The sequence below is a fragment of the Canis lupus genome, chromosome 27 (genome assembly GCF_011100685.1).
Source record: "Canis lupus familiaris isolate Mischka breed German Shepherd chromosome 27, alternate assembly UU_Cfam_GSD_1.0, whole genome shotgun sequence".
Taxonomy (NCBI): domain Eukaryota; kingdom Metazoa; phylum Chordata; class Mammalia; order Carnivora; family Canidae; genus Canis; species Canis lupus.
The window spans coordinates 23,961,663-23,989,284 of NC_049248.1; the positions used below are offsets into that span (position 1 = coordinate 23,961,663).

The 27,622-nt window shown below is 41.8% G+C and overlaps 1 protein-coding gene across 3 annotated transcripts in view; it reads right to left on the reverse strand.

Annotated features, from left to right (window-relative positions):
- Window positions 1-27,622, reverse strand: part of BCAT1 (branched chain amino acid transaminase 1) — a 107,325-nt gene that overhangs the window by 63,810 nt on the left and 15,893 nt on the right. Inside the window, exons 1-2 of one of the 3 annotated variants that reach the window (XM_038577078.1) lie at window positions 9,618-9,681; window positions 8,529-8,600 (exon numbers count right to left, since the gene is read on the reverse strand). In XM_038577078.1, coding sequence (XP_038433006.1) covers window positions 8,529-8,600; window positions 9,618-9,659 — 114 coding nt within the window. In that variant the 5' untranslated portion in view covers window positions 9,660-9,681. Of the gene's footprint in view, window positions 1-8,528; window positions 8,601-8,673; window positions 8,939-9,617; window positions 9,682-27,622 lie in introns of those variants that run through there. The other 2 variants (XM_038577080.1, XM_038577079.1) reach the window with 2 other exon arrangements.

A 27,622-nucleotide genomic window follows, 5' to 3' on the forward strand; every position in this document is an offset into this window, starting at 1 on the left:
AAAATATTTGGCTGATCTCAGATGTACGTCCCCATCCCTGACAGATTCATCCACAGAAGATGGCTCGAATTTAAAGTGAGTAAAATTGCAACATAAATTTTTCATTACATGAATGGTTTCGCAGTGTTGGTGCACAATAAAGCACTTGTGATTTTGCTTTAAGTCGCTTTTTTTAGCAGCTTTTCTTAGTCCTGGGCTAAAACAAAACAAAACAAAAAAACCTGTAACACAAATAATGCAAATCTTCACCTATTAAGACTACTAATAAAAGTTTCTCAATAACAGGGAAGGACAGTAAGACCCAAAATAAAGATAAGAGTACGTAAAAATGGAGAAGTGAGAGCGTGAGCAGATGTTTTTCTCTACCTGAATTCAGGGTACATCTTCAATACTGCAAGGGCAACAGACCTTAGCCTTTCCCCCCAGTGACAGAACCAATACTTGGTTCTTCAAAGGTAAAATAAAGATCACCTTCCCAGGTATTTCTATCTGTAGCTAACCAATTCTCCTATGAGCTAATCAACAAGAAATCAACTACCCGTGATCCTTATACCGTTCAGGATTTTGAAACTCTCCAATCAATAACTGCACCTGCCATGAAACAAATAGGCAATGGAATATATACTTTATATCAGTAACAATCTACATAATATTTTAAAACGAGATTATGGGGGTGCCTGGGTGGCTCAATTGGTTAAGCGTCTGCCTTTGTCTCAGGTCATGATCTCAGGGTCCTGGGATGCACTCCTGCATCAGGCTCCCCGCTCGTAGAGAGTCTGCTTCTCCCTCCACCTCTGCCCCTGCTTGTGTGCATGTTCTGCCTCAAAATACATAAAATCTTTAAAAACTAACAAGAACAAAAAACGAGACCATAGCCTCATATTAAATAACTGTAGGGTGATTCTTTATTTTTCCTTCCCCTGCTCCTCTTTCTCCTTCATCTGCTTTATTATTCTCAGTATTTTGCCTTTTTGTTCACTGAATAAACACTAATTGCACCAACACAATGGCTCAGGCACTGCACTTAGCGAGCACAAGAGACACCAAGATGCCTATGGCTCAGCCCCCATCCTTCTCAGGCAAGCTCACCGTCAGCCATGGACAGGCAGTAGCCACTGTGAGCAAGTATTATCATTCAACCTCGTACCTGTTGAGCTACTATGTGCTTACTGCTATAGGCCCAAAGGACTCTCAGGGAATAAAACAAGTAAAGTCCTGTTCTCTCGGGACAGGGAAAACAATATAAAGAAATAAGTCGATAAATAGAGGTCAGGAAATGCTTAGTGCTATGAGGAAAATATAAGCTGCTTAAAAGGATGGAGGGGAAAAAGCTTATTTTTAGTGGAAGGGTTGGGAATGACCTTCCTGATGAGGTGTCCTTTGAGCCAAGACTTGAATGAAGAAAGAAGGTAGGCCATGGAGCTATCTAGAGGCAAAGTATTTGAAGCAGAAGAAGCAAGAGCACAGGTCCTGTGAAGAGACTTGGCATGTTCAAGGAACAGGAAAGGTTCAGTGTGGCAGGAATTTAGGAAATATGGGGGAAATTAAGTGGCAAAAAAGGTCACAGAGGCACTGTGGCTTCTGGAATAGGGGAAAGGGATGGGCCAGGAGAACTAGGTACTTCATGGTATACATTCCAATGTATATCAACATTCCAATTCTCCAGGGGTTCTGGCTCAGTGCAATTAAGAGTTTACCATCTGCACCTGGTGATTCAGTCGGTTGAATGTCTGACTCTGGATTTTGGCTCAGGTCCTGATCTCGGGGTCCTGGGATCAAGCCCCACATTGGGTTCCAAGGGGAGTCTTGCTTGAGGATGCTCTCTCTCCCTCTCCCTCTGCCCCTCCCCACTCTTGGACTCACTCTGTTTCATAAATAAGTGAATCTTTGAAGAAAAAAAAGGAAGACTATACCTCATCTTCCTTATTTCTCCAGGAATCCTTACCATGGAAGTTCTTAGCAATTAAAATAACTCAGTTGACCTCTTTACTCTGGGCAATTAGAAGTAGCCATCTGGGATAATACTAGATACATGGCTACCATGCTGTAATTTCCTAATTTTTAAGAAGTATTAAGGAGCAAAGCAGAAAGGGAGAAAATGATAGTTTGATGGTGGTAAAATATAAGAACCTGGGTAACACTGAGCTTTTTCCTTGAGCCTTTACATTTCCTCCTCTCATCAGGGGTCTTCAGACCTGGCTATGCATTGGATTCAACTATAAGGCGTTTTAAAAACACTAAATCACATTCCATTCCAGAACTGAACCAGAATCTCAGGATAGGGCAGGGGAGAGGTTGGTTGGTTGTTCAAACGTACCCAAGTGATTCTAACTATGCACTCAGGCTCGGAACCATACCATGCTATCTCCCTTAAAGATCTCCTGAAGAGCAATGGTTCTTAACATTGGCTGCTGAATTGGTTCACCTGGGAAGTTTTGGTGTTTTTTTTGTTGTTGTTGTTAGGTTGGGGTTTTTTAGGAAATAACCACTTCCCAAGCCATAACCACAATGCACAAAAACTCAGGAAAAAAAAGAAAGAAATTCAGGAGTGGGACTTCACATCAATTTTCAGAGAAGGCTCTCCAGGAGACTCCAAAGTACTGAAAGGGCTGAGAACCACTTAAGAAATTCAAGTCTCATTTGTGAATTCTCTAAAAAGCCATACAGTTTTTCATAATCACAAGACCTTGGTTACTGCAAACTTAATGTATCTAAAATGGAGCATATATTTCCTTCAAAACTTGGTCCCTTTTTTTTAAGATTTATTTATTCATGAGAGACAGAGACAGAGAGACTGAGACAGATACACAGGCAGAGGGAGAAGCAGGCTCCATGCAGGGAGCCCGATGTGGGACTCGATCCCAGGTCTCCAGGATCAGGCCCTGGGCTGAAGGCGGTGCTAAACCATTGAGCCACCCAGGTTGCCAGGTCCCTATTTCTGATATATAATGTTCTACTTCTCTATTTCTTAACTCATCTAATAAGAGGAATGTGTGTTTATTATCTTAAAATTCTACTGTAAAGGGAAGAAAAATGAAAAGTAGAAAATTCCCAACTTTCAAAAATAAGTAAATAAATAACATTCCTAACTAGCACCCTGGCCACCCACTTCCCAGACATGACCTCCGTTAACAAACTCATTGTGTTTTTTCCTATATTTTCTTTACATCTTCATTACTTTCAAGATAATTTATCATTCCTGGGGTGCCTGGGTGGCTCAGTGGGTTAATTCAGCTCAGGTTGTTATCCCAGGGTCCTGGGATCAAGTCCTGTGGGGAACCTGCTTCTCCCTCTCCCCTGCATACCTCCCTTCCCCCACTGGCTCGTGCTTTCTCCTGCTGTATTTTTCTCTCAAAGAAATATTTTCTAAAAAAAGATAATTTATCATTCTCAACAGCATTCTCCAAGCCCTGCTTCCCTATCATAATCAAGACATGCGTACTTTCAATAATCTTTCAAGAATTCTGATTTCTCAATTTCTACTACCCGTTCAATAGCAAATATCCTATATCTGTTACTTATACACTCTGAACATAATCACATGCTTCTGGATCTTTTTTTTTAAGATTTTATTTATTCATGAGAGACACAGAGAAGCAGAGACACAGGCAGAGGGAGAAGCAGGCTCCATACAGGGAGCCTGATGTGGGAGTTGATCCTGGGACCCCGGATCACGTCCAGGGCTGCAGGAGGTGCAAAAGCTGAGCCACCCAGGCGTCCCTCCTGGATCATAATCTTCAAAGTCCATGAGAAGCTAAATGGCTATACATAAGTCCAAATACTTCAGATGCAAAATCAAGTATCCCAAGTATGGCACTAACTTGTCTTTTCAAGTCTTTCTCTCACTAATGAGCTGCATTAGCCTTTTATCACTTAATGTATTCAGCTGCAAGTAAGTCAAACTCAAATAGGAGTTGACTTTCTCACATATATCTAGAGGAGCCAGGCCTGGCCATACCCCTATAATCTCAAGGTCCTGTGATTTTTCTCAGCCTTCTCCTTAGGGTCAAAAGAAGGCTCATTATAGCTATAGCTTTTGGCTTTAATGATTTCATCAAGGTCCAAAGATACGGGAGGAAAAGGATAACAGCAGACAAATCTATTCCTTCTAATCAGAAAAGCAAAATTTTCCCAGGAATTTCTGTATGGCTTATTGGGTCAGAAATGTGTCACAGTGATCTGTCCAGCTGCAAGGGAGGCTGGCAGGACAGAACCTGATAACAAGGACATGGGTGGGGCTGTATTTGGGGTCCACGCTGACCTGGTACCTAAACTCTGACCAGCCTTTAAGCATTCTTGTCTACATGCCTCTGTTTAACATGGAAGGACTAAAACTTGGCCACAGATGCCTACCCATCCTCACCTCTTTTTCCGCCCATCATTTCCTCCACCTATAACACTGGACATGTGGTGCAGCCAGTTTATCCAAACTTCCTTTCTTCCTCCAGCAAGAAGTGTAGAAACTGTAACACCCCATCTGGCCCAGCAGTCTGGTGGTATCCTCAGCTTTTCAAACGGCCTAGCAGTTGCTCATACAGCCCCTCCACATAGACATCCTAACCACCGAAGTGTTTGGTTTGGCTCTAGAAAATCTTATAATGAATTTGAACGGTTGGAAAAATGAGTCATTTCTTTGGGTTATGTTGGACTCCCACTTAGCACAGTAACTATTATACATATCAAGTATGTGCTAGTAATTCTTTTCTAAATTTCGTTAAACATGGATTGACCTCATGGGTTTGGATATGTCAAAATAAGAGACTGCTATATACTTCTTATAAAAATCATTTGTACTTGCTGTGTTTCATAAAAGACCCTTTTGTTATTACAAATCTTTAAAGAACCAACTTTAAGAATGATCATGGACCAGTATGTAATTTTTACTTTTCTAAACTTTCTCCTTAAAATATCTCTAGGACCACCTACAGTGATCCACTGACCCAATGAAATCAAGTTAGTTAATGGCAAAGACACAGAATATGGTGTTTTTATGCTGGACTTGATGCTCTTGTAATTATAACTTGGTACTACTAGTTAAGTTTCTAGAAATTGAATACAAATGATTAAATTACCAGGTATTAGTTCTATTTTAGTAAGCTACTACATCCCTTTGTAAGATATGATTTATTAATGATATGAATAGCAACCCTCTTTTTAATTTGTAATTAAGGATTGCCTTACATGCAGATTTTCAAAGTAATACACAACTGAGTGCCTTCAGAATTTCATCAAGAAGTCTAATTTCCTCTCTCAAAAAAAAAAAAATTCTGTAATTCTAGAAACTAAAACAGCTTTGACCTGAGCTCCAAGAGAAACAAAGAATATTAAAACAATTGGTACACTGAATAAAAATTCTTTAAAAGCAACATTAGCTACAGGTTTGTGACTGACTTTAAGTAGATGTGAAATCTAGTTCTAAGGGGAAAAAAAATCTTTGGCATAAAAGAAATTTTGCAAACAATTTTTATCAGTGTTTAGAAACCTTTTTCCACATTTCCTTCCCAAAGATGGATAAAAATAATAATATTTGTAAAATGATACTTTCTCCTGCATAATTAATCTGTCTCTTTCCAATACTTCATGTTCTCTGATGACTTCAAAGTCAGGATGTTTCAGGCCATATGTTCATGGAAGAATTTGGAAGGCCATATGACTGGATTGCGAAATGACAAGAAACATTGACAAAAACAATGCATATTAAAAATAACAACTTCGGGCAGCCGGAGTGGCTCTGTGGTTTAGCGCTACCTTCAGCCCAGGGTGTGATCCTGGAGACCCGGGATCGAGTCCCACATCAGGCTCCCTGCATGGAGCCTGCTTCTCCCTCTGCCTATGTGTCTCTGCCTCTCTCTCTCTCTCTCATGAATAAATAAATAAAATCTTTAAAAAAACAACTTCCGGGATCCCTGGGTGGCGCAGCGGTTTGGCGCCTGCCTTTGGCCCAGGGCGCCTGGAGACCCGGGATTGAATCCCACGTCGGGCTCCCGGTGCATGGAGCCTGCTTCTCCCTCTGCCTGTGTCTCTGCCTCTCTCTCTCTCTCTATCTGTGTGTGACTATCATAAATAAATAAAAGTTTATAAAAAAATAATAAAAGGAAAAATTAAAAAAAAAAAAAAAAAATTCCTAACTCAAAATCCATGCTTGGGTAACCATCTGCTCTGAAATGGGGAAGCCCAGAGCCCGCTAATGCAACCTGGCTGCACCTGAGGGCCCTATTAGCCAGCATTCAGGCCCTGTCTCTTGCTCACCCTTCAATATAGTATCTGTACTTCTCTGCATTGGACACAACACTTAAACATTTAAAAGCTATCTCGGCATTACAAGGCTATCAGAAAACACAGAACTTTGTTCTATAATAAGTATTTTTCTTATTCTATTTGGAAAGTTAGGTTCTAAGTTCATTATCTTTAGAGACACTCATTTAGAATCTTAATAAAGTGGTGCCTGGGTGGCTCAGTTGAGCAGCTGACGATTCTTGGTTTCAGCTCAGTATGTGATCTCAAGGTCCTGGGATAGAGCCCTGTGAGGGACTCTGTGTTCAACGGAGGGAGTGGGAGGGACAGACACCTATTTGTGGATTCTCTCCCTCTGCCCTTTGCCTAGCTTGTCTCTCAAATAAATTAATCTATCTTAAATAAAATAGAAAGGTAGGAAGAGGAGAATTAGAGATTTGGAGTGTCACATTCTGTGGAGATCTATAAAGCAGAAGAAAGTGGAAGAAACAGACAACTGATCTCTTTGAAACAAAGGCAGCTCTGGAGTCCACAGAAAGATTCTATAGGATTCCCAAGTAGTAAGTCATCTCATTTCTGGGTTTTGTGGAGAAACTGCATCCTCATTTAAGATAACTGCATTAAAATGGAGGGGATGCAATATGAAAAATACCCATGAGAAACCCAAAAGAGCAGCTTAAAAATACAAAAGGAGTAAATAAAAAAAATAATAACTTTGCCAAAAGCAAATATAGTCCCATAAAATCCACCATATCCCCCCAAAACTATCAATTTCATTTTTCATTTGCCTCATTACATATACAGGGTGAATACAACCATCATGACAACTCATGTTTCAATATGTAAATATAAGCATACAATGTCAGTACACTTCCCCTTTAACTAAAATCTAATACACAAGAATCTAAATTCAACAGATTAAAATAATTCATGATATAAATAAAGATTTATTTGAGAGAGGGGAGAGAGCACACAAGGGGCAGAAGGAGAAACTCCAGCAGACTCCTCACTGAGCTCTAGCCCAATGCAAGGCTCGATCCCATGATCCTGAGATCATGACCTGAGCTAAAACCAAGAGTCATCAGCCACTCAACCAAAGGAGATGCCCAGGCAACCCTACATTACAAATTAATTTTAACTTTTAAGTTTTCTATGTATAAAAATATAAAGATCTTTTGGGAAAAAATTGGATTTGTCTATATACCCTTTGAGGAATATACCTACTATATAAAATAACCCTGAGAGATTATCAAATAGTCCATTGTATTTCATTCTTTCTAGAATCTATCTCTCAATACCTAAGTCCACAGAATGTATTAGAACTTAGTCTTCACAGGCTAGCAGAGTAGATTAGATCAGCTATAAGGCTATAGGGGATATTATCTTTAAAGGACCAGGAATATTATGGACAAATAAAACTCACAAACTTATTCTAGGAAGGAAATTACTATATTCTAATCTATTTCTTTTTTTTTTTTTTTAACCTGAGATCGGAGACTGTATCTTGAATTTATCCTCAATTTCCAATGCCTAGCACAGTAAGAGTGTGGGAAATTGATGAGTCAAGTTTGCACTCCCTCTCTGAACCCTGCCAGGATGTGAGATCATTAGGACACTCTGTGCTATGGATGACAATTGACAGTGACTGAAATAGGCAGGAGAGGAGAGGGAGACATAAAGAGAAGCAAAACCCTCCACGGTTGGGGGGAGGGGGGAGACCATGGGGTGGAGTGGAGATGATGCTTCATAGAGAAAATAATAATACACCTTATATTTGTACTTGTATGATTTTCAAAGTGCTTTTTACCAGATTCTCATTTGCTCTTCATTAGTAGCCTGGTAAGTTATGAGATTATGTAACATACAAACATATGAGATTATCTAACATTATTCAGAGAGAAAATAAGGAAACACAACACTACTGTAAAATGTTAGGTGTTGCTTTAAGGAGAAACATTACAAGTATAACTTTTTCCACTAGTGAATGGTTATACTTATTTATACAATCAGATAAACCTCCAGGTGAATATTTACAAATTAATTGTTTTCCAAGAAAAGTTATAATTCATGAAATAAGCAATTAACTGCCAGGTAATTTTAGATATGAAGATATTACTGCTCCCCAAACGACCCCCACAAGAGTGGAATTTAAAAATGCATGTCAGAAAAAAAAAAGCATGTCAGCATATCTAAATTACTGTATAACCGACGCAGTGAAAATTGCCCAAATGCCAACAAGAAACAGATTCATTCAGTTGACTGTTGCTTCACTTAACCTCTGGCAAATCACTTACCTTGAAAGTCCCCACCATCTCTTTGGATCCGGCTTCTCCAGTACATTCCGGGGAGCATCCGTTATTGCAGTCCTTAAAAAGAATTAAGCTCATTGAGTAAAACCAGGTGGGGAACTGAGGCCTGGGGTAATCAGTCATCACTCACCATCACACTGCGTCCTCCGCTCAGGTACCCAAGCAAACAGGAAAAGGAGGATCAACCAACCAAGCGCCAGCCCCAAAGGAGGGCGTCCGGGGAGCGCCGTCCTTCACTTTCCACCCTTCCGGAGGACGCAGCTGTTTTCATCCTCCACCGCTGGCTTAGGGCAGCCTGGTTAGATTCCAGGGTCGCCCTACAGAGCCGGGGTTCACCAGCAAGGAGCAAGACGGTGATCGTCCCCCTTCCATCCGAGTAAATAGTCTAGACTGGGGTGTTAAGTCATTTATAGAAAAATCTCCTGGGCGCGCTCAGCCTCGTGGTCTTGTCAATCAGCGGCGCACAATAGGAAGACTGGAGAAGGGATGAGGACGAGAATGAACCTTTTTTTCTTCCCCCAAGGGCAGGGTCCTGCAATGCAGGCGCACCCACACCGAACCTCGCAGGTTAAGGACCAAACCTCAGGGAATTAGGGAGTAATTTACAAGATATTTAAGGACACAAGGGAAGTGGGGCGAATTGGAAAAAGCTGCAGACCTTAAAAAAAAAAAAAAAAGAAAGAAAAGAAACCTAATCTGCTAAATAGCTACGTGTGGGAGGGAAAAAGGAGGTGGGGGGGCGCGGAATCCAAGGAGGCAGAAGGTCGCGGTCAAAATATTTGGGGATGGCGAAGGCACGCAGGCTGCGGCTGTCAGGTCTCGCAGCCCAGAAATTCCGCGTCCCCCTCCTCCCCCAAAGCGGCTTCCATGGCGACCCTCGCGTTCCCGCCGGCGGCCTGCCCGGCAAGGGCCTCCCCAAAGCGGAGTTCGCCGGCCGGAGGCGCAGATTTGGGTCAGGGCTGGGGAGAAAGGAGCCGCCTGGGCGGAGGCGGCTCGGCGATGCGCGGCGACGCGGTGCAGGAGGCCCCGGGTGCAACCCGCCACCCCCTTCCGCAAGCGCCCGGGGCCGGGTACCTGGCGAGCGAGGGCCGCGGCGGCGCGCGTCGGGCTGGCCATGGGCAGGGTCCGGGGGCGCGGGGCTGCGGGGAGCGGCGGCGGCGGCGGCGGCGGCTGCACGCGGCGCGCGGGGGTCGGCGAGGGCAGGTGGCGCGGCCAGGCCCCGGCGCGCGCGCTGCACGGTGCGCACTGCCACCGCCGGGGGCCCCGCGCCAGGGCCGAGCGCAGGGAGCCGCTCAGCCCCTCCAGCATTCCTGGAGGAGGAGCCTCCCGCCGCCGGGTCCTTCTGGCTCGTGAGTGGCGGGAACCCAAGCCCTCGTCCCTGCCACCCGGTCCCGGGCTGGGGCACGAGAACGCGCGCCCCACGCGAGCGCCTTTCCAGATGCAGGCACTTCGGGAGCATCCTTATTTGCCAAACAACCGCTGGGTGAATGGCCTGGAAACGCCACTGGGCTGGGCCGAGGCGAAGGCAATCTTGGGGAAATGGATTTACGCTAGGGCAGAGCTGCCTGTGGACAAAACCGCGTTTGCAGCCCAGGATGGTTAGCTGTGCACTGGCTCCCATCGCCCCCACCACCACGTGCAGACTGCTGAGGAAGAACGTGAATCTGGGTTTTAGATTTAAGATTTTATTCGTTTATTCATGAGAGACACACAGGCAGAGGGAGAAGCGGGCTCCATGCAGGGAGCCCGACGTGGGGCTCGATCCCGGGGCTCCAGGATCAGGCCCTGGGCTGAAGGCGGCGCTAAACCGCTGCGCCGGGTGTTAGATTTCTTTGTGCTACTTACTCAGGGCGGCTTTGTGGCAGAGTGTTGCAGGGCTACCAGGCTCACATCTCTTAAGATCTCTTTCCGCCCAAACACCTCGATGCTACTTATACCCAACCCACCCATTAAGTGTTTTCTGGCAAAATAGACTATAAAGAGCTCCCAATCGAACTTAGTTTTCTGATGGAAGCCCATGAAAGCAATTATTTAGGGAGCTGATAAAAAGACCTTTGAAAGGGAAAACGAAGCTACTGCCTCTTCTGCTGTGTTCTCCCAGGGTAACGTCAGCCTAAGTTATGAGCTCTTCTGGGCTTTTAAATTAATAGGAAGTGGTGACGGGCTGATTTGTTCTTGGAAAGGGGGAGGGTGGTTTTTTCTGGGTAAGAGCAGTTAAATCTGGTCTGGTTTTAGAATTGATTTCATGCAGCCTTAAAGACAATATAGCTCTAATCTTATCAACTCAGAGAACAACATTCATTTCTCCTTTCCTCTCTTCCCTTCAAAGCCTATTATGCTTGGGTGGAGTGGGAAGCTCTGAAGACCATATGGCCCAGGCAGGTCACAGGAAACCTAGAAACCAGAGACCCTTTGAAGAAATTTAAAATCAAATTTAAAAAAGAAAAAAAAAAAAAGTACAGACTAAGTAAACTCTAGGGCTGCCATTTTCCAATCTTGTCCCCAGGCCTAAAAATAAGAAATCCTTAGTTGAGTTATTAACAATTTATTTGCACTCAAATGCTTTAACTGACTACACCAGACATGTATTAAAAGCCTGTTATTGTTTTAAAGGTAGACATTACACAGCTCCAACTTTCTTGCTGTTCCATTTTTAAAGATTTTATTTATTTTAGAGAGAAGCACACTCCCCGCTGAGCGCAACATCAGATGCGGGGCTGTATCTCACAACCCCCCAGATCACCACCTGAGCCAAAACCAGGAGTTGGATCCTTAACTGACTGAGCCACCCAGGTGCCCTAAATTTTATTGCTATTTTAAGTGTCACTTGTAAATCCTCGCTTTTCAGTCAAGAATGTATATATAATACAAAAATGAGGTTATTAAAGAATTCCCACAGTGCCACCCATACCTTTCATCTCTTCAGAGCCAAACTTTGTGCAAGTGCCATCTGTATTAACTGCTTCTAGTTCTTCCCACTTCAGGTGGCTACAATTTGACTTCTGTCCAATTATTCCACCTGAACAAGGTCACTAATAGCCTTCATTTTGCTCAACCCAATGATTTTGCTTCCTGTGCATTCTCATGGCTGAACCTATATGGTGATGGCTCCCAAATATATATTTTTTCAATCCACCTCTCTCCTGAGCAGTGAGTACTTACAGCCAAAAATCTGTCTAAAAAATTTATTGTGTGTGTAACTTTGGGGACGGCACTGGGCTAACGTGCCGAGGATGCAGTGTGAGCATACTTCCATCCCATTATCATGCATTGCCTTTAGCCACATAGAAAAATGTCACTTGTGTTAAAAAGCATCAATTAATCCTAGAAATGTAAAATTGCGAAAGTAATCAGTGCTGCCTGTGTTTTACTAGCCTCTAATAATGGAATGTATCCCATTCAGAAAGGTCTGGAAAGGCTTTCCATCAAGGGATCCTTAACTAGAGACCTGGAGGATAAAAAATATTTACTACAAGGGATGAAAAACATCTGAGATGAAAATGAATTCCAGGGAAGGACATCTCTGAGAAGGGAAGGAACATGGTGCTTCCCGGAGACAGGAGAGAGGCAGGAGAGAGGGAGGACTGGAGTGGAGACAAGCAGAGGGTGCGTGGTCCAGGTGAGACTTGGGACGGTAGGCAGAGAGCCAACTACCTAGTTAGTGCCTTATAAAGGGAGTTAAGGACAATTTCCCTGACATGAATTTGCAATGGACATAAAACTGGCTTCTTCCACAGCTGGGGAACTAAATTAATTGAACCCTGACCTTCAGAATTTATTTCATGTGTACTGACAAGAATTATCATACGTTCCCATCAGTTCTGAAGAATAATTCAAAAACAATGAAACAACATAAAAACAATAAAATTGATGAGAATCCTAAGAATAAGAAAAGCCTTTGAAAGGGTAGGTTAGGTGGGGAATGAGGGTAGAGGTTGATAGGATTGAAAGTGCACTCTGGCTGCAGTTTGAAAATTGCAGGAGGGCCTGGGTGAAGAGAAATGGATTTATGAGAAAACTTTTACAGAACCTACACAAATGATGACCTTATTAATAAGGTGGACTTGGCAGGTGGTAGATGATCCAGATGAAGAGAAGCAGCCAGATTTCAGCAATCTTTAGATAGAATGGACAAGAGAAGGGACAAGGAGAGACAAGTGCTAACAAGGGCTCCTTCTATCCTGGCTTGCTCTTCTGGTTGGTGATATTTGCTAAGAAATAGAAAACTGAAAGATGATCCGGTTTGAGGGCACACACAGGAGTCTGATTTGGGGAATATTGAATTTTGGGCCATCTATCCGACTAGATGTTAGAGATATGCCTGTCTGAAGCTCCAAAGAAGGTCTGGCTTAGAAGTCAACATTTGATGAGTCCCTGGCATGGAGGTGGTAACCAAAGCTATGAGTGTGAATGTCACATCCTGTGCTTCTGTAAAATGGGACCACAGCAACACTTCATGTTTGCCAATTGGGATGGAGTATTGTACCATATGTAAATTATTTAGAACGTTGCCTGGGAAGTGTTAATATTTCAATAAATAAAAGTAATGATCATTTATCCCAGTTGGCAAACATTTTCTCGAAGGGCCAGATAGCAAATATTTTAGGCTTTGAAGGCGGTGTGGTCTTTGAGGCAATTGCTCAGATCCATCAATGAATTTCAAAAGCAGCCATGGACAGTACATAAAAAAATGGGCATGACTGGGATCCCATAAAACTATATTCATAGGGGCACCTAGGTGGCTCAGGTCATGATCCCAGGGTGGAGTAGGGTGAAGTCCTACATCAAGCTCCCCATAGAGTGCCTGCTTCTCCCTCTGCCTATATTTCTGCCTCTCTCTCTATGTCTCTCATGAATAAATAAATAAAATCTTTATAAAAAAGAACTCTGTATTTACAAAAACAGGACAGAGCAGATTTGGCTGGTCAGCTACAGGTTGCAGACCTCTACTCTATGCAGTTGCCCTAACCAGAAACCTAAAGATTGTCCTTCAGAGACAACTAAGTGATCAATGTCCGTACATTCTAGCTCCAAATATCCAGACAGTTGCCATTTCTCCAGACATATTACTGCCATCCTAGTACCGACAGCTTCTAAGCAGCCTCTCCATCTTCAGCCTTACTTCCCCTTAAACCATCCTTAGCATGGCAACCAGAGAAATCATCTCAAAATGCAAATCTGCACATATCCCTTTCTTGGCTAGAAAATCCTCAAAGCTTTACATCACCTTTATGACAATATTTTAGAAAGCTCTCCCACTCATCCCAAATTCTGATTTCTGCCCCAACTCCCTGGCTCACCTTTTGCTACTCTCTCTTTCTCCAGCCACATATTTAACTAGTTCAGTCCTTCTTCTTGGCTTCAGGCCTTCTCAAGGCTGGCCAACCAGCTCAGACACCCCCATCCCGCTGGATGGTTGTCTTATCCTTCCTTTCTCGGTTATGTGGCACTTTGTCTTCAGTGAGGCACCTCGAACCCTATCAAGGCTACCATGGGCCCGTCTGCTATTTCTCTCCACAGAATTTTTTCCCACTTCAAAATACCTGTCATACTTTATTCTAATTATTTGATTAATGTTGCTCTAATTTTCATAAGTTATGCCTATATGTCCACCTAGCAACAGCCCCCTCACTCAATGCCAGGCACACAGTTGAGATTTATCTGTTAAATTGTAGCTCCCTAATTTTTAAAATACATGTATTTAATATGTTTTGGAATTTCTGCTGCCAAAATTTACAATACAGCAGACTAAAAATGTCCTCAGAGGCCACTCTACCCCTAGATGTAGGCTTCTTCACTTAAAGGCACTCCCTCACCCTAAATCTCCCTTTTTTTTTTCCCCTCTGTTCTCTTCCTTCTGCTATGCCTTTTTCCCCTTAACTGGCCATAACGTGGGCTTTCAATGTATTCTGTTAAGGGATTGGACCAGTGCTTTCTAATAAAACTTCCTGCAATATTAAAAATGTTCTCTGCCTGCACCAAGCCACATGTGGCTACTGAGCATTGAAACGTGGTTAGTGTGCCTAAGGAACTGAATTTTTTTTTTTTATTTTTTTTTTAAATTTTTTTTTTTTTATTTATTTATGATAGGCACACAGTGAGAGAGAGAGAGAGGCAGAGACACAGGCAGAGGGAGAAGCAGGCTCCATGCACCGGGAGCCCGATGTGGGATTCGATCCCGGGTCTCCAGGATCGCGCCCTGGGCCAAAGGCAGGCGCCAAACCGCTGCGCCACCCAGGGATCCCCCAGGAACTGAATTTTTAATTTTGCTTAATTTTAATTAATTTTCATTTATGTTTTAATAGCCACATGTGGCTCTGGTCTCAGTGCACACTTGAGCATTGTCATCTATTTGGTCATAGTGGAGGGTTGTTACCCTGATTCTATCACTTATCAGCTATATGACCTTTGGCAAATTACCAACCTGTTTTGAGTCTCACATTTAAAATCAGAGTAGTAATAAGGCAGTGATGAGATTCAGCATGAAGATATGTATAAAGGACTCAGCAGGACTTAGCATCTTGGTATTGCTCAATAAATATTAGCTATTGTTATATTTCTATTTTTTAATTTAAAAAATCTTTTTTTTTTTTTCACTTATGGGTAGCCCTGAGATTAGGTATATTAATCATCAGGACAATATTATATGGAGGAAAATCTTAAAAATATCTAGTCTTTCAAGTAGTTTTTTTTTTTTTTTCCGAAGATAGATTGATTGATTGATTTATTTATTTATTTATTTATTTATTTATTTGAGAGAGAGTGACAGTGACAGTGACCATGGCACGGGATAGAGAGAAATTCAAGCACACTTCACACAGAGCCTGATGCAGGGCTCAATCTCATGACCCTAAGATCACAACCTAAGCTAAAGCCAAGAGTCAGGTCAGCGCTCAACTGACTGAGCCACCCAGGTGCCCCAAGTGTTTTTTGTTGTTGTTGTTGTTTTTGTTTTGTTTTGTTTTTGTTGTTTTAATAAAAAAATTTTAAAAGGCTCAGTTTGGCTCATCAAAGTGCATACCTATTATTTACGTGTTTCTGCTTGCCACTGGGAAGGCACACATAGATGAGGCACAGCTTTTATCTGCCCTGAGAAAGCCCCATCTCATGTCTCTGGAAAGGTAAACCAGAAAAAAATCTTGACAAAAGAACTAGTTGGGCTTGGGCAGCCCGGGTGGCTCAGCGGTTTAGTGCTGCCTTCAGCCCAGGGCCTGATCCTGGAGACCTGGGATCGAGTCCCATGTCAGCTTCCTGCGTGGAGCCTGCTTCTCCCTCTGCCTGTGTCTCTGCCTCTCTCTGTATCTCTCATGAATAGATAAATAAAATCTTTAAAAAAAATTAGTTGGGCTTACTTTAATGCCAAGCCCCTTTAACCAAGTAAAATGAATAATTCATTGTAGTATATGTATAGTTACTGTATTTGTTTTCTAGGACTGCTATAACAACAGCTGGCTTAAAACTACAGACACCAAGGAGGCAGCGTGGTGCCTGGGTGGCTAGGCTCGTTAAGCATCAGACTCCTGATTTCGGCTCAGGTTATAATCTCATGGGCTGCGAGATCGAGCCCCAAGACAGTCTCTATGCTCAGTGCTCAGTCAGTTGAGCACTGACCCGACTCTTGGCTTTAGCTTAGGTTGTGATCTCAGGGTCATGAGATCGAGCTCTGCATCAGGCTCTGTACAGAGTATGGAGTGTGCTTATGTTTCTCTCCCCCTCTCTCTCATAAATAAATGTATGTATGTATGTATGTCTATCTCTATTTCCCTCTTCACATAAGGACACAAGTCATACTGGATTAAGCCCCCACCCCCACCCCCGCAATGCAGTTTCACCTCATTCTAACTTGATTACACCTGCAAAGACCCTATTTTCAAATAAGATCACATTCACAGGTACTGGAGTTTACAATTTCAACATATCTTTTTGGGGGACTCAAGTCAACCCATAACAGTTAACTACCTTTATTTTAAATTTAATGATCATGACATGTTTAATGTTATGTTTTCTACTTTGAACAATAATTTTTTACCAATAAAATGAATTGATTTACAAAAAAAAAAAAAAAAAAAAGTGACTCTGACACAGTGCTCCTAGGACTCCATGATTTTTATGAGACCAGATTTTTTTAAAAAATTTACTGCCTACAAAAGATCAATCACAAAAGCATAAAAACATAGCTCTAGATATTTCCCTTCCCTTTCTTACCCCGTTCAGTAAGTCACCAATTCACATTGAGACTTCTGCCTACACATTTCTCCACCTGTTTCTCTCCTTCCTTAATGGTCATCACGTGATGACCATCTCACTGGTGATCCCCTTGGCCCCATTCTTAATCTTCCACCTTCTCCTCTATCTGATACATCCTCCATGCTGTCATCAGAGTGCTTGCTCTGAAAACCTTTTTCTAAACCAGTCACTCCTCAACTCAAAACCATAATAATATCTGCTACCGATCCAGCCAGTTATGGTATTCTGGGAGTTTTGGGTACACATTTTCTTATCTAATACTAAAAGCATCCCTATCCCCATTCCACCCTATAGATTCTATTATCTCAATTTTCAGAGAGGTCAGCTAAATTTCACAAGATCAAACAGCTCCAGGTCAAGTCAGTTTGACCACAAGGTATATGACCCTACCTACAATTCTGAGTTATTTCAACAGCTCCAAACTTTATGATTGTACATCCCAAAAGGAAAAAATTTAGCATTTCTGGCACGCTGTATTTTTCAAAGATGGCCACAGTATTATCTTCCATTATATATGCTCTTCTGACAACCCCATCACGAGGTGGCTTATTTTCCCCACCATTTTGAATCTGGGCCCTGTGGCTGTTTTGATCAATATAATATGGCACAAATGTAGAAGTAACGCTGTTCCAGGCATACTTTAGCCTGGCAGCTTTTGCTTCTTTCCTCTTGGAAGGCATTTGGGTCTCCCCCATTTAGAACCCAGACACCATGTAAAAAGCTCAAACCCCATAGAGAGGCCATAGTGCAGACTCACTAGTCAACAACCCAGATGAGCTCCTAGCCAACATCCAGCATCAACTGCCAGCCATGTGAGTGTCTATTTTGAACATCCAGCCCTGTAGAGCTTCCAGAAGACTGACTGACACCACATAAGAAACCCCAAGTTAAAATTCATCCTGCTGAGCCCGACAACCTACAGACCATGAGAGATAATAGTACATTGCTATTTTAAGCCACAAAGTTTTGAGTTGGTTGGTTATACAGCAATGTTAAGCAAAGCGGCATACAAACCTAATATGTTTGTTTAGTTATTTATGAAAATAACCTAATAAGTAATAAGTCACACACACAAATAGGAGTAAAAAAGATGACATAATCATGGAATTATTAATATTTTAAAATATCTTCCAAATTATGGTTGTTTTCTTATACCATCCTTGGCTAAAAGCCCAATATACTCAAGACCCAAGTAATCATTAATGACAGTAGATATAAATCGCTTTTAAACAGTCTCCTTGATGATAACCAAAATTTTGTGGTCCGTTGCTTGTCAGCTCTGATTAAACCATTATTAACATTTTTATCTAGGAACATGAATAATGGAGAACTTGTGTAAAAAAAGTCAGCTGTCTTATTTTTGTTAGATCCTTGTTTTTATATTACCAATATATTCTTTATTCTGATTTTATGCTTTTGATTTCTTATTTGTGTTTGTTTGGTTTGCAGAAGTCTTTGAAGGCCAGTTGTCCCTTTTTCAAGGATTATCAATTAATACTGGCTGGCATAATCTGTAAATCTCCTTAATCGAGCTCACATAAACTGCCACAATCACAACCTGCTGAAAGGGGCAAATGCAGAAGGCCACACAAGTGGCCCCTTAGAGCCGCGAAGATCCCCTTCCCCTCCCCAAGGAAAGTTTATGACAGTATGATCATCTGATACACAGAGCAGAGGGTACCCATGTCAACCCACGTGTGTTCAATAAGTAATTTTTCCTACCTATTAAAGAAAACACACATATAATCAAAAATTTCTGACTCCCCAGTGTTGTACATCCTAGGGCACATCCTCCACTTTGAAACCCCTGAGCTCAAAGTGCAGACTCCTGAACTCAGTATGTGTGGGGGGGAGGGGGGACTTCTGCACCTGCTAGAGCTACCCATCAGGATTCTTGATCTCTCCCTCCTCACTTTCCCCTCACCCTCATTTGCACTTCCCATTCTCTTCTGTACACAGAAGAAACCCTCAGCATGGCAAATCTTTAGGTCTTCCTGCAGCACCCTAAAAAGATGGACAGAGGAACAGATACCTGAAGATTCCAGATAGACTCTAGACTAGAAATTGCATTTCATGTCTGGAAATAAGTAAGCTTAAAATTTTGCTTTTTACCAAAATAGAATCACATATCAACTCTGAGAGGGAGAAATTAATCCTAATTAAATGAGGCTTGTTTTTTTTTAAATCTAGAGTATTATATCCTGGATTGCTTTAGAGAACATTTTGTCTTACACCAGTACCTGCTGGTAGCTGAAGTTAGCTGCTGTGCTGGTAAGAGGCCAGATTAATCTATTTGGGGGAAATTAACAGCAGAAAGAAAAGGCAGTAGGCCACAACCCAGATGTATTAAGTTTTATTCATGTTTGCTAAGTGTGTTATTTACAGTGGAATCCACAATATGCTACCACTAAGATAAACTAGTTTTAATTATGTGGTAAATAGGGGGAAAAAAATGAGAAGTAGTTGATGATTGAAACTCAGCAAAAGATAAGGACAAAGGGAAATTTGGTATTTTGGAACATAGTAATTTTTTGGAAAAAGTTAGTGAAAATACTTTTCCTGGCCTGGTAGCTCAGTCGGTTAAGTATCTGTCTTGCACTCAGGTCATGCTCCCAGGGTCCTGGGACTGAGATCCATATCTGAGCCTGTTCAGCAGGAAGTCTGCCTCTCTCTCTTGCTCTGCCTGCTGTTCCCCCTGCTTGTGCTCTCTCTCTCTCTATCAAATAAATAAATCTTTAAAAAAATGCTTTTCCTGTGAGTGTAATACATGTTCAAGAAAATATAAAATACAAACTTCTCTTAGATACACCCCTTTTGCTCTTAGATATGCCATTCTCCATCAGAAGTAAACAGGGCACTTAACACCTCCTCTTTGAGAACATTCTAAGTATGTAATAGAAACAGATGGGAAGAGAGTCTATTAAGCTTTTTCCTCCTGGTGACAATGCAAGGGTACACCTCATAGATTTGTCATTCCTGGTCTGCTTTTTATAAACCTCAAATACTCTAATTCTAATATAGAAAGATAAGGCACAGAAGTATGCCATGTGTTGGTCACCTGGAAGAGATAAGGTCCTGTCCCCTTCAGTGTTCCTCTCCAGCCCTGATGATTCAGACTAGAATCAGGGAATAGAAGAGACAAGACCTTTCAACAAAATGTCATTGCTCATCGAATATGACTTTGATAATAAATACCAGTTCCTGAAAAAAACAAAAACAAAAACAAAAACAAAAAAAACAAAATGTCATTGCTCCTATTGCCTCCATCTTTAACATACTCTGAATGTAGACTATGGCAACACAAACCAAAATTTCTGGTTTCTAATGCCATACTCCAGCCCAGTAGTGAGACAGACATGAAGCCTGGCAGTGGGTTTATGGTGACTTACTTAGAGAAGGTTTTGCTGACACAATAATCTGAACCATCCATTTCTTTATGCTCTGGTGGCTTGCTGGACAATTTGGAGTGAATGAAAGAAAAGCTTTTCCTTTGTATACTGAGAGAAGGCCCATTGTGTAACAGGAGGTGGCAAAGAGAACTGGCAAGATGTTTCCTCCTCGGACATTTTCTGGCAGGCAGGGCTTGAGAAAGACTTAAAGGAAGGTTAGGAACCTGGAAATTGATTGGCTTCCCAACACTCACATGGCCCAGTGTACTGCTTTGGAAAGTCATCCTGCATCCCCAGGGGTACAGGTTCTGCAGGCTGGAGATGCTAGTTGAGCCTTCCATTTGCTAGAGCAGTGATGACACTGGATTACTGACCTGCTTGTTTGTACACCAGTATCCCCCAGTCTGGGCAGTGACTTCATTTTCTTTTGGATTTCCAGTACATAGTACACAACCAGGCAAATGTGCAAGCCTCAAAAAATATTTTCTGATTACAGTGTTTGAACGTATATATCCACCATATTTTTGTTTAAAGTAAAAATTGATATGACAGATGTTAGCTAAACTTATTGTAGCAATCAAAAAATTTTTGAAAAAAAAAATGTTAGACAAGCTGATATGTTTCTCTCTCTCCATCTCTCTCTCTCGTGCACACACACACAGCCATACCCACATCCACCAGGAGAGAAAAAAAGAGAAGACTGAAGCCTATATAAACTCTATTGTGTTAGCCATAAAAGAATAAAAAAATAGGTTTTCAGTAAGGTCATTTGTTCAGGCTCTGTGTCATAGATTTATTGAACTCAACTTACTGAAACTGCTTTTACCTATTAATAAGACATTTTGCCTATCTCCTCTAATTTCTGAGTAGTCCCATTGGAACTTTTTTCTGAATCTTTTCAAGCCATGAGTTCTGAGTTCATTACAGCTCCATTATCTAGTAGATACATGACTTTGGGCAAATCACCTAATGTCTCTAAATCTCACATTAATATCTCTGAACCTCAGCTACCTTCCCTATAGAGGTAAAAATGAAATATGTAAATGAGAGCATTTTGCAAACCATTGACTAGAATATGGCACAGTTGTTTCTTTGTACTTTTTTTTTTTTAAAGATTTTATTTATTTATTCATGAGAGGCAGGCTCCATGCAGGGAGCCCGATGTGGGACTCGATCCTGAGATTCCAGGATCACACCCTGGGCTGAAGGTAGATGCTCAACCACTGAGCCACCCAGGCAACCCTGTTTCTTTAACATAAGCCTATCAAGCTTATAGAGACCCTCTAATACAGCAGTGAAGCATATGGATCTGGAGTGACATTGCCAGATTTTATAGTTTTGCAAGCTCTCTCTACACCTCTCTGTACCTCAATTTTTCCATTTGTGAAATGCTACTAATAACAGAGGTTTCATTGAGGACTAAATGAGAAATTCACATAAAGCCCATGCCAGCACCCAGTGAATTCTCAGTTTATGCTAGTTATAATTATTACAGTGAAGATTCATCAGTATGAATCTGAAGGTATTTAGAGAAAATGGAGTGTCTGTGAAACTGAAATTATTTATAGCTTTAGAAGAAAGGATCCATAGATACTTCACTTCTCTATAAACCAAACCCTGTGGCATGGCTTCCTTAGAACCCTGCTGCCTGGCTGAGAAGTGGTGGTTTGACCTTAGATGCTCCATAAATCCTCTTAGCAAGTTGACCATTCCATGTGGCTAGAACTTCTACCATTGTATTAGGAGGTTCACTGTTTTTTTAGCCTCTCTTCAGATTACTGAAGCAATTTTCTAAAGGGGCTCTTTTACTGTTTGGATTTGGTATAGTCCTCAAGTGAGTTAAAACTTGCTTCCTCAAAAAGTCTGATTAACTTGATACGGTGTTGGCAAATTGAATTTAAATTAAAAAATAAATTAAAATATTAAAATAAAAGTTGAAAAAAATTGATATGGAAGCTCTCACTAATGACGATGGCAAACAGTTTTTCCCACTATAAGTAAGCCCAATAGACAACAGTCTCAATTTACAAAATAGATATATCATAGGGTTTCTAATATGCAAAAGTTTTGCCATAGATGGCTTTTTTAAAAAAAGATTTTATTTATTCATGAGAGACACAGAGAGAGAGAGAGAGAGAGAGAGAGAGAGAGAGGCAGAGGGAGAAGCAGGCTCCACAGGGAGCCTGACATGGGAATCAATCCCAGGTCTCCAGGATCAGGCCCTGGGCCGAAGGCAGGCACTGAACCGCTGAGCCATCCGGGCTGCCCCATAGATAGCTTTTAAGTAGCAATTCACTTTGGGTATTTGAATGTGATTAGCTTACAAAATAAAAGCATATATTATGACTTTAAAATAATGTAATCACCTATTATATAAAAATAGTCTCAACAGTAAAGAACTGCACTTCCTTCTGCCAGTGTATCGTCTGCCATTTAAAAAGACAGTTTTAAAAGTGTTAGCATATGTTTACATGGTGTTTTTTGCTGTGGTGATTCCAGCTACTTCAAATCATCAGAATAATGACCTATTGGTCATAAATTTTTTTTTCTGACCATATAAAATATTGTAGGGCGGGTCTAAATTGCAATTCAGCATCACCATACAACTCTTTAAAGCAGAGAGCAGTACAAAGTAAGTATGGAGGGCACCTGGGTGGCTCAATATTTGAGCGTCTGCCTTTGACTCAGAACATGATCCTGGAGACCCAAGATCAAGTCCCACGTCAGGCTCCCTGAATGGAGACTGCTTCTCCCTCTGCCTGTGTCTCTGCCTCTTTCTCCCTGTATCTCTCATGAATAAATAAATAAAATCTTAAAAAAAAAAAAAAAGTAAATATGGCTTAGTCCCAGGAAGTTGGGCGAAATAAAGGATATTAATAAGAAATAATTGGGGAGGTACTGTGAGGATTATTAAAGAACATATATGCCAAAAATAAATAAATAAAATAAAATAAAATAAAAGAACATATATGCCAATAGTTTATTCTATGGGCAATGGGGAAACTTTGGACCTTATTCAAGAAGTTACAGGTGATATCATCCTCCTGAGAATGTACAGAATCGGTTGGAGCTGGAGGAACTGGAAGAAGGATGCCCTTTGGAGAGCATATTCCAGCCCTCTGGGGCCTGACACAGAAAAAAGGAGCAGACAGTGAATGGGGGAATTTTGCATACTGCCCAGTTGGCAGATGGCAGACAAGGGAGGGAAGGCCAATTTTCACTCTAAAGCCTGCAGTCTCCCCTCCCCCTCCCTCTCCCCCTTTCCCTGTCATGTTTTATATATGTAAGCATGAATGGACAGTTCTCAAGGATGGAGGACTCTTTCAATAGGAGACTGTTCTAAATTTGGAGCCACAGAGCCCAAAACCAATATTGCCTGGGATTTCGCCTTTGGTGAGTATGATTTGTACTTTTCGTCAAAGTCAGCTTTCATGCAGTCTAGGGCTTGTAGTGTTGAGGCATGTTACATACCAGCTGGGAAGAATCCTCAGTGCTTTGCTTTCTTGATCCTAAGAGATATCACATACCTTAGGGATCTTTCTATTATTTAATGAGACATTCAGCAACATTCCTTCCACCTCAAGACAGCCAACGGACAAACTTTGTAAGAAATATAGTTGTAGAGGGAATGGATTTATGCTGGATCTTTGGTACATTTTGTTTTAATAGCTCCTATTAGTCACAACCCGAGACACTGCGAGGTTCCTCTCTAAATCCACTCCATGCCCCTTCCTCACTTCTGTAACCTTCTGCCATTAACGTGGTATGTGTTTACAGATTGCCAAGTACGTATCCAGGGAAAGCATGAAGAGAAGGGAAAAAAGGAAAACCGTCTTAGTCCATCTAGGCTGCTATAACAGAATATGTAGAGCAGAAGCTTATAAACAACAGAAATTTCTTTCTTACAGTTCTAGAGTTTGGAAATCCAGGATCACAGTGCCAACATGGCTGGTGAGGGCCCTTTTTTGCATTACAGACTTCTCAGTGTCCTCACATGATGGAAAGGGCAAGGGATCTGTCTACAGATTCTCTGATAAGGCATTAATCCCAGTCATGAAGGATTAATCACTTCCCAATACCATCCCCTCTGTGGGTGAGGATTCAGCATGTGATTTTTAGGTGGGGACACATTCGGACCATGAAACAAGTCCCAAAGTATTTAATACTTGTTAGGTAGTAAACACATACATATGCACATTGCAGTGAAAGAACCAGGAGTCCTTGTAAACTGGCTTGTGAACCTGTTGTTCACATCAAATGAGTCATCAATGATTTAAGAGCTAATCTATTGGAATAGATATGTCAGGTGTTACCTGCAAAAAGACAGGTAGGTGCATACACCAACAAACACAAGATGTTCTTTATATGAACAGTTAACATACTCCATAATAACAGCCACCCACGATCAGATGCATTCTCCATCAAGCCTTTAGTTCCACACACATTTTATTCTCATAACACTGTAAGGTAGATATTATTACTATAAACCCTACTTTATAAATGAGAAAATTGGAGGAGGTTTGATGATTTGCTGACTCACACAACTCAGTGTTTACTGTGATGAAATATTATAGGGTAAGAAAGAACAGAAGCAAAATCAGCAAAGGGAAAAGGCACAGGGGACAAAGTTCAGAGAAAGCCAAGCACAAGTGTCCAAGAGTGCTCTCCTAGCAGAGTCACACAGGATGCACTTCATTCCTCCAGCAACAAGTGGAGCTAACACACCGGAGGTGTTGCCTACCGGGGAAGCACATTTGAGACTGAGCTGCCTAAGGGCTTTATTGGGGGCTGGTCGTGTAGCCAGTCCTTCCATGAGAGACACACACAGAGAGAGAGAGAGAGAGAGACAGGCAGAGGGAGAAGCAGACTCCATGCCAGGAGCCTGATGTGGGACTTGATCCCGGGACTCCAGGATCACGCCCTGGGCCAAAGGCAAGTGCCAAACTGCTGAGCCACCCAGGGATCCCCAAAATTTTTATCTGAAACAACAGTCATTCAGTTGAGTTAAACTTCATCTTTTTTGATAATGACAAAATAACCAAAAATCCAGCTGTGGGGAAAAAAAAGAAGAGTTCAAGATGATCTCTACAGACAAGCTAAGTAGCAGTACTTAGAAACATGGAAAATGTTATTATTTCTCCTTAAAATATTTGCCAGGGATTCCAGCTAAACATGGTAATCTAAACACATGAGCCTTCTCCACATCTTTCCAGAAACTCACTGAAACAGCAATATTTTTTAAAAGCAGAATCCACAGGGAAAAGAGAATAGAGACAAGGCCACGGCAATGACTGACATTCTGGAAGGCAAAAAGTTGATTGTGGACAAACAACTAACTCCATAGGAACTGGGACCACACTACCCAAAGAAGGAGAAATGAATGAAAAGCCAATTTCTCTCACAGAATCTTGGAAATACTCAGAAGAAGGCACCAGGGATTTTAAAAGGTGTGGAGGAAGCAGGGAGGATTGATGAGAATCTGTACAACCGTTTATTGAACAGCATTAATAACTGGAGAGTTATCCCAATCAGAAGAGTCTTATTTTTCTCTCACCCCTGCCCTTCAAACTACTTTTGAATCTACCTCCCCAATGAGAGGATCAGACTGACCCAATTGTGTTTCCAGTCACTTTTAGATATTGTATTAGCATCACAGACTTGTTTTCAAGTTTTCAAAGACCAACTGGATATGAAAGAAAACAGTCATGTCATATTACAAACTGAAAGTTGTTTCTCTCTCAGTGGCCCCACCCCACCCCCCAGCAAGCTTGGGATGGATAGGTCCAGCTGGAATGGGGCTGTCTGTTTTCCCCCCCACACCTTCCCGGTTCTACTTCCTCCCCACTCCCCAACTGCCAATACTGGGTGCCCCCAGGATCATGTTTGGACCATGAATGAGAGGAAATGGGAAAGGCCTTATTTACCCAGGATCATTATAATCTGGCATTCCCCTCCCCTCCCCCACCCCCTGGAGGCAAATGCTCAAATGCTGCCTTTTTTTTTTTTTTTTTTTAGCATCATGGAACATTTATAAATTCTTCACACACCCTTCTTCCATCATCCCCCATCATCAAGTAGTTAGTTCCCTACTGCAATGACACACTCTCTGCCTCACCTCTCATGATGCCACTTCAGCTCCAGCTCTGGCATTATGCCCTGCACAGCCTCTGATAGCTGGGCTCCCCTTGCCCCCACAAGCAGCCTTCTTGGATAGGGTCCTGCCTAGGTGATTCCAATATTGCTCATTTCCTCAAAGTGCACAACCCTCATGGGGCTGACAAACTCTTGTCTCACCCATCATAGGCAGCATCAACCAGCTTCTACTGTCCTAGGGGACAGTCAGATCCTAGTATTTTCCCCCACACCAATAGGCCAGGGAACACAAGCCCAGTTCTCTCAAGAGTCTCCAGGCTCCACTTCAGAGCCTTAAGGCAAAGGAACCCACAAATTTCCTCACAAAGTGTGTGGTGATTATTGTGTTAGAGAGATGGAAAAGTCACTCCTTCCTTCCTCTGGAGTCAAGAAGGGGAAATGGCAAGCACACTTGTTTGGCCAACATTTTTTTTCCCAAATAATCTTCTTCTCCCTTGCCTGCTCAATCTGCAGCCTTCTCTTAAATATAAATTAGAGGTAAGTAAGGAGTTAAGGGTTGCTGAATTGGTTTTGCTATTGTTCAGAAAATTCTTTGGGTATATCAAACATGTCAGTTTGGAATGTGGAGGTATTTGTTGCTCTGTGCTCAACACTGAAGCCTCAGTGGAGGTCACTGTCTCCTTTGACATCCTGTGCGACTCACAGGAGGTTCACACACACCTAGCTCTTGGTCTCTACACCCAGCACCACAGGGTAACTACCCCTTCCAGATTCCAGCAAGAAATGGTAAGTATATTCACTGGAGACATGAGCACAGAAGAGCCAGATCTGAGGGAATCTAAACACTGTTATCAGGGGATTAAGTGAAAAACCCACTTCATGATGAAAACAATGAAACCTCTAGTCTCCTACCCCTGGTGGGCCTGTAGAACACTGGCAGGAAGTCCTAAGAGATTGGATGATTCGTCTTGCAAATACTACATAACACCCTGAGAAAATACCTAGATTTAAGATTATTTGGGAGTGCTCCAGTGAAATGGCCTAATCACGTCCATGTTGTTGGTGCCAGAGAAGATACCAAGTGTGCCACAGAGCTTCCTATAGGACTTTTAATGCCTCATTCTTAAATATAGATGGCTACAAGTCACCAGGTTTTTGAGGATATTCTACTAACATGAAAGGCAACCTCCCCACCAACCTCCACCAAAAACAAAACAAAACAAAAACAAAAACAAAAGTGGGGGTGGGGGACGGGCAATGTAGAGAACAGAAGAAAATATCTTAATTAATTTTCTCAGAAATATAAGAAAGATACTTCAACCATTAAACAAGAATATGATGTTAGTTTTT